Source organism: Oncorhynchus keta, chromosome 13 (genome assembly GCF_023373465.1).
Source record: "Oncorhynchus keta strain PuntledgeMale-10-30-2019 chromosome 13, Oket_V2, whole genome shotgun sequence".
Lineage (NCBI taxonomy): Eukaryota > Metazoa > Chordata > Actinopteri > Salmoniformes > Salmonidae > Oncorhynchus > Oncorhynchus keta.
The window spans coordinates 26,801,136-26,816,631 of NC_068433.1; the positions used below are offsets into that span (position 1 = coordinate 26,801,136).

The 15,496-nt window shown below is 48.7% G+C and overlaps 1 protein-coding gene across 1 annotated transcript in view; it reads right to left on the reverse strand.

The window, feature by feature from the left end:
• The window catches only part of LOC118373068 (ras-related protein Rab-14), a 107,710-nt gene that overhangs the window by 43,921 nt on the left and 48,293 nt on the right, over positions 1 to 15,496 (reverse strand). Inside the window, exon 5 of the mRNA XM_052459884.1 lies at positions 4,764 to 4,830. Within this exon, the coding sequence (XP_052315844.1) occupies positions 4,764 to 4,830 (67 nt within the window). The remainder of the gene's footprint in view (positions 1 to 4,763; positions 4,831 to 15,496) is intronic.

Below are 15,496 nucleotides of genomic sequence, written 5' to 3' on the forward strand. Positions count from 1 at the left end.
TGAGAGAGAGAGACACACACAAGATGAGAGAGAGCGAGACACACACAAGATGAGGGAGAGACACACACAAGATGAGAGAGAGCGAGACACACACAAGATGAGAGAGAGCGAGACACACACACACACACAAGATGAGAGAGAGCGAGACACACACACACAAGATGAGAGAGAGCGAGACACACACACACAAGATGAGAGAGAGCGAGACACACACACACAAGATGAGAGAGAGCGAGACACACACACACAAGATGAGAGAGAGCGAGACACACACACACAAGATGAGAGAGAGCGAGACACACACACAAGATGAGAGAGAGCGAGACACACACACACAAGATGAGAGAGAGCGAGACACACACACACAAGATGAGAGAGAGAGAGCGAGACACACACACACAAGATGAGAGAGAGAGAGCGAGACACACACACGAGAGAGAGCGAGACACACACAAGATGAGAGAGAGAGAGCAAGACACACACAAGATGAGAGAGCGAGACACACACAAGATGAGAGAGAGCGGCACACACAAGATGAGAGAGAGCGGCACACACAAGATGAGAGAGAGCGGCACACACAAGATGAGAGAGAGCGACACACACAAGATGAGAGAGCGACACACACAAGATGAGAGAGCGACACACACAAGATGAGAGAGCGACACACACAAGATGAGAGAGCGACACACACAAGATGAGAGAGCGAGAGCGAGACACACACAAGATGAGAGAGAGCGAGACACACACACGAGAGAGAGCGAGACACACACACACGAGAGAGAGCGAGACACACACACACAAGATGAGAGAGAGAGAGCGAGACACACACACACAAGATGAGAGAGAGAGAGCGAGACACACACACACAAGATGAGAGAGAGAGAGCGAGACACACACACACACAAGATGAGAGAGCGACACACACAAGATGAGAGAGCGACACACACAAGATGAGAGAGCGACACACACAAGATGAGAGAGAGAGAGCGAGAGCGAGACACACACAAGATGAGAGAGAGCGAGACACACACACGCGAGAGAGAGCGAGACACACACACACGAGAGAGAGCGAGACACACACACACAAGATGAGAGAGAGAGAGCGAGACACACACACACAAGATGAGAGAGCGAGAGCAAGACACACAAGATGAGAGAGCAAGACACACACAAGATGAGAGAGCAAGACACACACAAGATGAGAGAGAGAGCAAGACACACACAAGATGAGAGAGAGAGAGAGAGCAAGACACACACAAGATGAGAGAGAGAGAGCGAGACACACACACACACACAAGATGAGAGAGAGCGAGACACACACACACACACAAGATGAGAGAGCGAGAGCAAGACACACAAGATGAGAGAGCAAGACACACACAAGATGAGAGAGCAAGACACACACAAGATGAGAGAGCAAGACACACACAAGATGAGAGAGCGAGAGCAAGACACACAAGATGAGAGAGCGAGCAAGACACACACAAGATGAGAGAGCGAGCAAGACACACACAAGATGAGAGAGCGAGAGCAAGACACACAAGATGAGAGAGCAAGACACACACAAGATGAGAGAGCGAGAGCAAGACACACAAGATGAGAGAGCGAGACACACACAAGATGAGAGAGAGAGAGACACACACAAGATGAGAGAGAGAGAGACACACACAAGATGAGAGAGAGAGAGACACACACAAGATGAGAGAGAGAGAGACACACACAAGATGAGAGAGAGAGAGACACACACAAGATGAGAGAGAGAGACACACACAAGATGAGAGAGAGAGACACACACAAGATGAGAGAGAGATGAGAGAGACACACACAAGATGAGAGAGAGAGAGACACACACAAGATGAGAGAGAGAGAGACACACACAAGATGAGAGAGAGAGAGAGACACACAAAGATGAGAGAGAGAGAGAGACACACACAAGATGAGAGAGAGAGAGACACACACAAGATGAGAGAGAGAGAGACACACAAGATGAGAGAGAGAGAGACACACAAGATGAGAGAGAGAGAGAGACACACACAAGATGAGAGAGAGAGAGAGACACACACAAGATGAGAGAGAGAGAGAGACACACACAAGAAGAGAGAGAGAGAGAGACACACACAAGATGAGAGAGAGAGAGAGACACACACAAGATGAGAGAGAGAGAGAGACACACAAGATGAGAGAGAGAGAGACACACAAGAGGAGAGAGAGAGAGAGACACACACATGAGATGACAAGATGAGAGAGAGAGAGAGACACACACAAGATGAGAGAGAGAGAGACACACACAAGATGAGAGAGAGAGAGAGACACACACAAGATGAGAGAGAGAGAGAGACACACACAAGATGAGAGAGAGAGAGACACACACAAGATGAGAGAGAGAGAGACACACACACAAGATGAGAGAGAGAGAGACACACACAAGATGAGAGAGAGAGAGAGACACACACAAGATGAGAGAGAGAGAGACACACACAAGATGAGAGAGAGAGAGACACACACAAGATGAGAGAGAGAGAGACACACACAAGATGAGAGAGAGAGAGACACACACAAGATGAGAGAGAGAGAGACACACACAAGATGAGAGAGAGAGAGACACACACAAGATGAGAGAGAGAGAGACACACACAAGATGAGAGAGAGAGAGACACACACAAGATGAGAGAGAGAGAGACACACACAAGATGAGAGAGAGAGAGACACACACAAGATGAGAGAGAGAGAGACACACACAAGATGAGAGAGAGAGAGACACACAAGATGAGAGAGAGAGACACACACAAGATGAGAGAGAGAGAGACACACACAAGATGAGAGAGAGAGAGACACACAAGATGAGAGAGAGAGAGACACACAAGATGAGAGAGAGAGAGACACACAAGATGAGAGAGAGAGAGACACACAAGATGAGAGAGAGAGAGACACACAAGATGAGAGAGCAAGACACACAAGATGAGAGAGCGAGAGCAAGACACACAAGATGAGAGAGCGAGAGCAAGACACACACAAGATGAGAGAGAGAGAGCAAGACACACACAAGATGAGAGAGCAAGACACACAAGATGAGAGAGCGAGAGCAAGACACACACACAAGATGAGAGAGAGACACACACAAGATGAGAGAGCGAGAGCAAGACACACACACAAGATGAGAGAGAGACACACACAAGATGAGAGAGCGACACACACAAGATGAGAGAGAGAGACACACACAAGATGAGAGAGAGACAGACACACACAAGATGAGAGAGAGAGACACACACAAGATGAGAGAGAGACACACACAAGATGAGAGAGAGAGACACACACAAGATGAGAGAGAGAGAGACACACACAAGATGAGAGAGCGAGACACACACACACACGAGAGAGAGCGAGACACACACACACGAGAGAGAGCGAGACACACACACACACGAGAGAGAGCGAGACACACACACACGAGAGAGAGCGAGACACACACACACGAGAGAGAGCGAGACACACACACACGAGAGAGAGAGACACACACACACGAGAGAGCGAGACACACACACGAGAGAGAGCGAGACACACACACACGAGAGAGAGCGAGACACACACACACGAGAGAGAGCGAGACACACACACACGAGAGAGAGCGAGACACACACACACGAGAGAGAGCGACACACACACACACGAGAGAGAGCGAGACACACACACACGAGAGAGCGAGACACACACACACACGAGAGAGCGAGACACACACACACACACGAGAGAGAGCGAGACACACACACACACGAGAGAGAGCGAGACACACACACACACGAGAGAGAGCGAGACACACACACACACGAGAGAGAGCGAGACACACACACACACGAGAGAGAGCGAGACACACACACACACGAGAGAGAGCGAGACACACACACACACAAGATGAGAGAGCGAGAGCAAGACACACACAAGATGAGAGCGAGACACACACAAGATGAGAGAGAGAGACACACACAAGATGAGAGAGAGAGACACACACAAGATGAGAGAGCGAGACACACACAAGATGAGAGAGAGAGACACACACAAGATGAGAGCGAGACACACACAAGATGAGAGAGAGAGACACACAAGATGAGAGAGAGAGACACACACAAGATGAGAGAGAGACACACACAAGATGAGGGAGAGTGACACACACAAGATGAGAGAGAGCGAGACACACACAAGATGAGAGAGAGCGAGACACACACAAGATGAGAGAGAGAGCGAGACACACACACAAGATGAGAGAGAGCGAGACACACACACACAAGATGAGAGAGAGCGAGACACACACACACAAGATGAGAGAGAGCGAGACACACACACACAAGATGAGAGAGAGAGAGCGAGACACACACACGAGAGAGAGCGAGACACACACACACAAGATGAGAGAGGGAGAGCGAGAGACAAGATGAGAGAGCGAGACACACACAAGATGAGAGAGCGAGACACACACAAGATGAGAGAGCGAGACACACACAAGATGAGAGAGCGAGACACACACAAGATGAGAGAGAGAGAGAGAGACACACAAGATGAGAGAGAGAGACACACACAAGATGAGAGCGAGACACACACAAGATGAGAGAGAGAGAGAGACATTGAGAAATGGGACAGGGAGAAAAATTTAAATCAGGAGAGAGAACGCCAGAGAGGAGCCTTGGCAGTACAATTAGACATCCAACCAGACAAAGTGTGTTAAGAGAGTCAGACAGGAAGCCAGAGGAGCAGTGTGAAACCATTCTTACAGTATTGGGGTTGGTGAGGTTTCTGGCATCAGTCAGCCAGCTGCTGAGGTGGTTGTATGTGCTTCTCCTGTGGCACACACAGAAGAGGACATTAGTTACCATGGGACAAAACAGATTGTGCCACATCCTAAGTGGGATCAAAGGTGCGGCGGTGAGATATGGCGACATGTCTGTGGGCCTGTATCTAAAACCTTTCACTAATAGAAAAGACGTTCTGACATTAGTTCTTAATCGGAGGCAAAATGACAGTTTGGGGAAATGGGAGGGCAACAGGATGCAGACTCCATGTTTGCTCAGGTAGAGGGGGGGGGGGCACTTCATGATATCGGTCTCTTTTCCTTTCCTACTCAAATGTAGACCTCCAGACACAGACCAACGTTAATTCCAGACAGATGATCTGAAAAGGGTGTGTTGTGTATTGTAGAACAGGCTGAGGGGGCCAGGAAGACTAGGATGAAGTTGACCCGAGAGGCTGATCTGAGGTCAGTTGTGTGTTCCTCAACCTAACGGTTTAGTTTAGGACCATCTGACCCCAGATCTGGACCTACAGGCAGCTACTACCTGGAGCTTCAATGTTCGGACACATCTGTGTGTGTGTGTACCTGGTGATGTCGTAGACCATGAGTGTGAGTGTGTGTGTACCTGGTGATGTCGTAGACCGAGCGTGCGTGTACCTGGTGATGTCGTAGACCATGAGTGTGTGTGTACCTGGTGATGTCGTAGACCATGAGTGTGTGTGTACCTGGTGATGTCGTAGACCATGAGTGTGTGTGTACCTGGTGATGTCGTAGACCATGAGTGTGTGTGTACCTGGTGATGTCGTAGACCATGAGTGTGTGTGTACCTGGTGATGTCGTAGACCATGTGTGTGTGTGTGTGTGTGTGTGTGTACCTGGTGATGTCATAGACCATGAGTGTGTGTGTGTGTGTGTGTCTGGTGATGTCGTAGACCGAGTGTGTGTGTGTGTGTGTGTCTGGTGATGTCGTAGACCGAGTGTGTGTGTGTGTGTGTGTCTGGTGATGTCGTAGACCGAGTGTGTGTGTGTGTGTGTGTCTGGTGATGTCGTAGACCGAGTGTGTGTGTGTGTGTGTGTCTGGTGATGTCGTAGACCGAGTGTGTGTGTGTGTGTGTGTCTGGTGATGTCGTAGACCGAGTGTGTGTGTGTGTGTGTGTCTGGTGATGTCGTAGACCGAGTGTGTGTGTGTGTGTCTGGTGATGTCGTAGACCGAGTGTGTGTGTGTGTGTCTGGTGATGTATGCACCAATTTGTAAGTCGCTCTGGATAAGAGCGTCTGCTAAATGACTTAAATGTAAATGTAAATGTAATGTAGACCGAGTGTGTGTGTGTGTGTGTGTGTGTGTGTGTGTGTGTGTGTGTGTACCTGGTGATGTCATAGACCATGAGTGTGTGTGTGTGTGTGTGTGTGTGTGTGTGTGTGTGTGTGTGTGTACCTGGTGATGTCATAGACCATGAGTGTGTGTGTGTGTGTGTGTGTGTGTGTACCTGGTGATGTCATCGACCATGAGTGTGTGTGTGTGTGTGTGTGTGTGTGTACCTGGTGATGTCATCGACCATGAGTGTGTGTGTGTGTGTGTGTGTGTGTACCTGGTGATGTCATAGACCATGAGTGTGTGTGTGTGTGTGTGTGTGTGTGTGTGTGTGTGTGTGTGTGTACCTGGTGATGTCATAGACCATGAGTGTGTGTGTGTACCTGGTGATGTCATAGACCATGAGTGTGTGTGTGTACCTGGTGATGTCATAGACCAATAGTGTGTGTGTGTGTGTACCTGGTGATGTCATAGACCAATAGTGTGTGTGTGTGTGTGTGTACCTGGTGATGTCATAGACCATGAGTGTGTGTGTGTGTGTACCTGGTGATGTCATAGACCATGATTGTGTGTGTGTACCTGGTGATGTCATAGACCATGAGTGTGTGTGTGTGTGTACCTGGTGATGTCATAGACCATGAGTGTGTGTGTGTGTGTACCTGGTGATGTCATAGACCATGAGTGTGTGTGTGTGTACCTGGTGATGTCATAGACCATGAGTGTGTGTGTGTGTGTGTACCTGGTGATGTCATCGACCATGAGTGTGTGTGTGTGTGTGTGTGTGTACCTGGTGATGTCATCGACCATGAGTGTGTGTGTGTGTGTGTGTGTGTGTGTACCTGGTGATGTCATCGACCATGAGTGTGTGTGTGTGTGTGTGTGTACCTGGTGATGTCATCGACCATGAGTGTGTGTGTGTGTGTGTACCTGGTGATGTCACCTGTGTGTGTGTGTGTGTGTGTACCTGGTGATGTCATCGACCATGTGTGTGTGTGTGTGTGTGTGTGTACCTGGTGATGTCATCGACCATGAGTGTGTGTGTGTGTGTGTGTGTGTGTGTGTACCTGGTGATGTCATCGACCATGAGTGTGTGTGTGTGTGTGTGTGTGTACCTGGTGATGTCATCGACCATGAGTGTGTGTGTGTGTGTGTGTGTGTGTGTACCTGGTGATGTCATCGACCATGAGTGTGTGTGTGTGTGTGTGTACCTGGTGATGTCATCGACCATGAGTGTGTGTGTGTGTGTGTGTACCTGGTGATGTCATCGACCATGAGTGTGTGTGTGTGTGTGTGTACCTGGTGATGTCATCGACCATGAGTGTGTGTGTGTGTGTGTGTGTACCTGGTGATGTCATCGACCATGAGTGTGTGTGTGTGTGTGTGTGTGTGTGTGTGTGTGTGTGTGTACCTGGTGATGTCATAGACCATGAGTGTGTGTGTGTACCTGGTGATGTCATAGACCATGAGTGTGTGTGTGTACCTGGTGATGTCATAGACCAATAGTGTGTGTGTGTGTGTGTGTACCTGGTGATGTCATAGACCATGAGTGTGTGTGTGTGTGTGTGTGTACCTGGTGATGTCATAGACCATGAGTGTGTGTGTGTGTGTGTGTACCTGGTGATGTCATAGACCATGAGTGTGTGTGTGTGTGTGGTGATGTCATAGACCTGAGTGATGTGTGTAGTACCTGGTGATGTCATAGACCATGAGTGTGTGTGTGTGTACCTGGTGATGTCATAGACCATGAGTGTGTGTGTGTGTGTACCTGGTGATGTCATAGACCATGAGTGTGTGTGTGTGTGTACCTGGTGATGTCATAGACCATGAGTGTGTGTGTGTGTGTACTTGGTGATGTCATAGACCATGAGTGTGTGTGTGTGTACCTGGTGATGTCATAGACCATGAGTGTGTGTGTGTGTACCTGGTGATGTCATAGACCATGAGTGTGTGTGTGTGTGTGTGTGTGGGTATACCTGGTGATGTCATAGACCATGTGTGTGTGTGTGTGTGTGTGTGTGTGTGTGTGTGTGTGTGTGTGTGTGTACCTGGTGATGTCATAGACCATGAGTGTGTGTGTGCGTGTGTACCTGGTGATGTCATAGACCATGAGTGTGTGTGTGTGTGTACCTGGTGATGTCATAGACCATAGTGTGTGTGTGTGTGTGTGTACCTGGTGATGTCATAGACCATGAGTGTGTGTGTGTGTGTACCTGGTGATGTCATAGACCATGAGTGTGTGTGTGTGTGTGTACCTGGTGATGTCATAGACCATGAGTGTGTGTGTGTGTGTACCTGGTGATGTCATAGACCATGAGTGTGTGTGTGTGTGTGTGTACCTGGTGATGTCATAGACCATGAGTGTGTGTGTGTGTGTGTGTGTACCTGGTGATGTCATAGACCATGAGTGTGTGTGTGTGTGTACCTGGTGATGTCATAGACCATGAGTGTGTGTGTGTGTGTACCTGGTGATGTCATAGACCATGAGTGTGTGTGTGTACCTGGTGATGTCATAGACCATGAGTGTGTGTGTGTGTGTGGTGATGTCATAGACCATGAGTGTGTGTGTGTGTGTACCTGGTGATGTCATAGACCATGAGTGTGTGTGTGTGTACCTGGTGATGTCATAGACCATGAGTGTGTGTGTGTGTGTACCTGGTGATGTCATAGACCATGAGTGTGTGTGTGTGTACCTGGTGATGTCATAGACCATGAGTGTGTGTGTGTGTGTGTGTGTGTGTGTGTGTACCTGGTGATGTCATAGACCATGAGTGTGTGTGTGTGTGTGTGTGTGTGTGTGTGTGTGTGTGTGTGTGTGTGTGTACCTGGTGATGTCATAGACCATGAGTGTGTGTGTGTACCTGGTGATGTCATAGAGTGTGTGTGTGTGTGTGTACCTGGTGATGTCATAGACCATGAGTGTGTGTGTGTGTACCTGGTGATGTCATAGACCATGAGTGTGTGTGTGTACCTGGTGATGTCATAGACCATGAGTGTGTGTGTGTGTGTGTGTGTACCTGGTGATGTCATAGACCATGAGTGTGTGTGTGTGTGTGTGTGTGTGTGTGTGTGTGTGTGTGTACCTGGTGATGTCATAGACCATGAGTGTGTGTGTGTGTGTGTGTGTGTGTGTGTGTACCTGGTGATGTCATAGACCATGAGTGTGTGTGTGTGTGTGTGTGTGTGTGTGTGTGTACCTGGTGATGTCATAGACCACGAGTGTGTGTGTACCTGGTGATGTCAAAGACCGTGTGTGTGTGTGTGTGTGTGTGTGTGTGTGTGTGTGTGTGTGTGCGTGTGTGTACCTGGTGATGTCATAGACCATGAGTGTGTGTGTGCGTGTGTACCTGGTGATGTCATAGACCATGAGTGTCTGTGTGTGTGTGTACCTGGTGATGTCATAGACCATGAGTGTGTGTGTGTGTGTGTGTGTGTGTGTGTGTGTGTGTGTGTGTGTGTGTGTGTGTGTGTGTACCTGGTGATGTCATAGACCATGAGTGTGTGTGTACCTGGTGATGTCATAGACCATGAGTGTGTGTGTGTGTGTGTGTGTGTGTGTACCTGGTGATGTCATAGACCATGAGTGTGTGTGTGTGTGTGTACCTGGTGATGTCATAGACCATGAGTGTGTGTGTGTACCTGGTGATGTCATAGACCTGGTGAGTGTGTGTGTGTGTGTGTGTGTGTGTGTGTGTACCTGGTGATGTCATAGACCATGAGTGTGTGTGTGTGTGTGTGTGTGTGTGTGTACCTGGTGATGTCATAGACCATGAGTGTGTGTGTGTGTGTGTGTGTGTGTGTGTGTGTGTGTGTGTACCTGGTGATGTCATAGACCATGAGTGTGTGTGTACCTGGTGATGTCAAGACCGTGTGTGTGTGTGTGTGTGTGTGTGTGTGTGTGTGTGTGTGTGTGTGTGTGTGTGCGTGTGTACCTGGTGATGTCATAGACCATGAGTGTGTGTGTGCGTGTGTACCTGGTGATGTCATAGACCATGAGTGTCTGTGTGTGTGTGTACCTGGTGATGTCATAGACCATGAGTGTGTGTGTGTGTGTGTGTGTGTGTGTGTGTGTGTGTGTGTGTGTGTGTGTGTGTGTGTGTGTGTGTGTGTGTGTGTGTGTGTACCTGGTGATGTCATAGACCATGAGTGTGTGTGTGTACCTGGTGATGTCATAGACCATGAGTGTGTGTGTGTACCTGGTGATGTCATAGACCATGAGTGTGTGTGTGTACCTGGTGATGTCATAGACCATGAGTGTGTGTGTGTACCTGGTGATGTCATAGACCATGAGTGTGTGTGTGTACCTGGTGATGTCATAGACCATGAGTGTGTGTGTGTACCTGGTGATGTCATAGACCATGAGTGTGTGTGTGTACCTGGTGATGTCATAGACCATGAGTGTGTGTGTGTACCTGGTGATGTCATAGACCATGAGTGTGTGTGTGTACCTGGTGATGTCATAGACCATGAGTGTCTGTGTGTGTGTGTACTGGTGATGTCATAGACCATGAGTGTGTGTGTGTACCTGGTGATGTCATAGACCATGAGTGTGTGTGTGTACCTGGTGATGTCATAGACCATGAGTGTGTGTGTGTACCTGGTGATGTCATAGACCATGAGTGTGTGTGTGTACCTGGTGATGTCATAGACCATGAGTGTGTGTGTGTACCTGGTGATGTCATAGACCATGAGTGTGTGTGTGTACCTGGTGATGTCATAGACCATGAGTGTGTGTGTGTACCTGGTGATGTCATAGACCATGAGTGTGTGTGTGTACCTGGTGATGTCATAGACCATGAGTGTGTGTGTGTACCTGGTGATGTCATAGACCATGAGTGTGTGTGTGTACCTGGTGTGTCATAGACCATGACCTGGTGATGTCATAGACCATGAGTGTGTGTGTGTGTGTGTGTGTGTGTGTGTGTGTGTGTGTGTGTGTGTGTGTGTGTGTGTACCTGGTGATGTCATAGACTGTGTGTGTGTGTGTGTGTGTGTGTGTGTACCTGGTGATGTCATAGACCATGAGTGTGTGTGTGTGTGTGTGTGTGTGTGTGTGTGTGTGTGTGTGTGTGTGTGTGTGTGTACCTGGTGATGTCATAGACCATGAGTGTGTGTGTGTGTGTGTGTGTGTGTGTGTGTGTGTGTGTACCTGGTGATGTCATAGACCATGAGTGTGTGTGTGTGTGTGTGTACCTGGTGATGTCATAGACCATGAGTGTGTGTGTGTGTGTGTGTACCTGGTGATGTCATAGACCATGAGTGTGTGTGTGTGTGTACCTGGTGATGTCATAGACCATGAGTGTGTGTGTGTGTGTGTACCTGGTGATGTCATAGACCATGAGTGTGTGTGTGTGTGTGTACCTGGTGATGTCATAGACCATGAGTGTGTGTGTGTGTGTGTACCTGGTGATGTCATAGACCATGAGTGTGTGTGTGTGTGTGTACCTGGTGATGTCATAGACCATGAGTGTGTGTGTGTGTGTGTACCTGGTGATGTCATAGACCATGAGTGTGTGTGTGTGTGTACCTGGTGATGTCATAGACCATGAGTGAGTGTGTGTGTGTGTGTGTACCTGGTGATGTCATAGACCATGAGTGTGTGTGTGTGTGTGTGTACCTGGTGATGTCATAGACCATGAGTGTGTGTGTGTGTGTGTGTGTACCTGGTGATGTCATAGACCATGAGTGTGTGTGTGTGTGTACCTGGTGATGTCATAGACCATGAGTGTGTGTGTGTGTGTACCTGGTGATGTCATAGACCATGAGTGTGTGTGTGTGTGTACCTGGTGATGTCATAGACCATGAGTGTGTGTGTGTGTGTGTACCTGGTGATGTCATAGACCATGAGTGTGTGTGTGTGTGTGTACCTGGTGATGTCATAGACCATGAGTGTGTGTGTGTGTGTGTACCTGGTGATGTCATAGACCATGAGTGTGTGTGTGTGTGTGTACCTGGTGATGTCATAGACCATGAGTGTGTGTGTGTGTGTACCTGGTGATGTCATAGACCATGAGTGTGTGTGTGTGTGTGTACCTGGTGATGTCATAGACCATGAGTGTGTGTGTGTGTGTGTGTACCTGGTGATGTCATAGACCATGAGTGTGTGTGTGTGTGTGTACCTGGTGATGTCATAGACCATGAGTGTGTGTGTGTGTGTGTGTACCTGGTGATGTCATAGACCATGAGTGTGTGTGTGTGTGTGTGTGTGTACCTGGTGATGTCATAGACCATGAGTGTGTGTGTGTGTGTGTACCTGGTGATGTCATAGACCATGAGTGTGTGTGTGTGTGTGTACCTGGTGATGTCATAGACCATGAGTGTGTGTGTGTGTGTGTGTGTGTGTGTGTGTACCTGGTGATGTCATAGACCATGAGTGTGTGTGTGTGTGTGTGTGTGTGTGTGTGTGTGTGTGTGTGTGTACCTGGTGATGTCATAGACCATGAGTGTGTGTGTGTGTGTGTGTGTGTGTGTGTACCTGGTGATGTCATAGACCATGAGTGTGTGTGTGTGTGTGTGTGTGTGTGTGTGTGTGTGTGTGTGTACCTGGTGATGTCATAGACCATGAGTGTGTGTGTGCGTGTGTACCTGGTGATGTCATAGACCATGAGTGTGTGTGTGCGTGTGTACCTGGTGATGTCATAGACCATGAGTGTGTGTGTGCGTGTACCTGGTGATGTCATAGACCATGAGTGTGTGTGTGTGTGTGTACCTGGTGATGTCATAGACCATGAGTGTGTGTGTGTGTACCTGGTGATGTCATAGACCATGAGTGTGTGTGTGTGTGTACCTGGTGATGTCATAGACCATGAGTGTGTGTGTGTGTGTGTGTGTACCTGGTGATGTCATAGACCATGAGTGTGTGTGTGTGTGTGTCTGGTGATGTCATAGACCATGAGTGTGTGTGTGTGTGTGTACCTGGTGATGTCATAGACCATGAGTGTGTGTGTGTGTGTGTACCTGGTGATGTCATAGACCATGAGTGTGTGTGTGTGTGTGTGTGTGTACCTGGTGATGTCATAGACCATGAGTGTGTGTGTGTGTGTGTGTGTGTGTACCTGGTGATGTCATAGACCATGAGTGTGTGTGTGTGTGTGTGTACCTGGTGATGTCATAGACCATGAGTGTGTGTGTGTGTGTGTGTGTGTGTGTGTACCTGGTGATGTCATAGACCATGAGTGTGTGTGTGCGTGTGTACCTGGTGATGTCATAGACCATGAGTGTGTGTGTGCGTGTGTACCTGGTGATGTCATAGACCATGAGTGTGTGTGTGTGTGTGTACCTGGTGATGTCATAGACCATGAGTGTGTGTGTGTGTACCTGGTGATGTCATAGACCATGAGTGTGTGTGTGTGTACCTGGTGATGTCATAGACCATGAGTGTGTGTGTGTGTGTACCTGGTGATGTCATAGACCATGAGTGTGTGTGTGTGTGTACCTGGTGATGTCATAGACCATGAGTGTGTGTGTGTGTGTACCTGGTGATGTCATAGACCATGAGTGTGTGTGTGTGTGTGTGTGTGTACCTGGTGATGTCATAGACCATGAGTGTGTGTGTGTACCTGGTGATGTCATAGACCATGAGTGTGTGTGTGTGTGTGTGTGTGTGTGTACCTGGTGATGTCATAGACCATGAGTGTGTGTGTGTGTGTGTGTGTGTGTGTACCTGGTGATGTCATAGACCATGAGTGTGTGTGTGTGTGTGTGTGTGTACCTGGTGATGTCATAGACCATGATGAGTGTGTGTGTGTGTGTGTGTGTGTGTGTGTGTGTGTGTGTGTGTGTGTGTGTACCTGGTGATGTCATAGACCATGAGTGTGTGTGTGTGTGTGTGTGTGTGTGTGTGTGTGTGTGTGTGTACCTGGTGATGTCATAGACCATGAGTGTGTGTGTGTGTGTGTGTGTGTGTGTGTGTGTGTGTGTGTGTGTGTGTGTACCTGGTGATGTCATAGACCATGAGTGTGTGTGTACCTGGTGATGTCAAAGACCGTGTGTGTGTGTGTGTGTGTGTGTGTGTGTGTGTGTGTGTACCTGGTGATGTCATAGACCATGAGTGTGTGTGTGTGTGTGTGTGTGTACCTGGTGATGTCATAGACCATGAGTGTGTGTGTGTGTGTGTGTGTGTGTGTGTGTACCTGGTGATGTCATAGACCATGAGTGTGTGTGTGTACCTGGTGATGTCAAAGACCGTGTGTGTGTGTGTGTGTGTGTGTGTGTGTGTGTGTGTGTACCTGGTGATGTCATAGACCATGAGTGTGTGTGTGCGTGTGTACCTGGTGATGTCATAGACCATGAGTGTCTGTGTGTGTGTACCTGGTGATGTCATAGACCATGAGTGTGTGTGTGTGTGTACCTGGTGATGTCATAGACCATGAGTGTGTGTGTGTGTGTGTACCTGGTGATGTCATAGACCATGAGTGTGTGTGTGTGTGTACCTGGTGATGTCATAGACCATGAGTGTGTGTGTGTGTGTGTACCTGGTGATGTCATAGACCATGAGTGTGTGTGTGTGTGTACCTGGTGATGTCATAGACCATGAGTGTGTGTGTGTGTGTACCTGGTGATGTCATAGACCATGAGTGTGTGTGTGTGTGTGTACCTGGTGATGTCATAGACCATGAGTGTGTGTGTGTGTGTACCTGGTGATGTCATAGACCATGAGTGTGTGTGTGTGTGTACCTGGTGATGTCATAGACCATGAGTGTGTGTGTGTGTGTACCTGGTGATGTCATAGACCATGAGTGTGTGTGTGTGTGTACCTGGTGATGTCATAGACCATGAGTGTGTGTGTGTACCTGGTGATGTCATAGACCATGAGTGTGTGTGTGTGTGTGTGTGTGTGTGTGTGTGTACCTGGAGATGTCATAGACCATGAGTGTGTGTGTGTGTGTGTGTGTGTGTGTACCTGGTGATGTCATAGACCATGAGTGTGTGTGTGTGTGTGTGTGTGTGTGTGATGTCGTAGACCGAGTGTGTGTGTGTGTGGTGATGTCGTGGACCAGTGTGTGTGTGTGTGTGGTGATGTCGTGGACCGAGTGTGTGTGTGTGTGTGTGTGTGATGTCGTGAGACCCGAGTGTGTGTGTGTGTGTGTGTGTGGTGATGTCGTGAGCCCGTGTGTGTGTGTGTGTGTGTGTGTGGTGATGTCGTGAGCCAGTGTGTGTGTGTGTGTGTGTGTGTGGTGATGTCGTGAGCCGAGTGTGTGTGTGTGTGTGTGTGTGTGTGGTGATGTCGTGAACCAGTGTGTGTGTGTGTGTGTGTGTGGTGATGTCGTAGACCCAGTGTGTGTGTGTGTGTGTGTGTGTGTGTGTGTGATGTCGTGAGTGACCGAGTGTGTGTGTGTGTGTGTGTGTGGTGATGTCGTGGACCAGTGTGTGTGTGTGTGTGTGTGTGTGGTGATGTCGTGAGACCG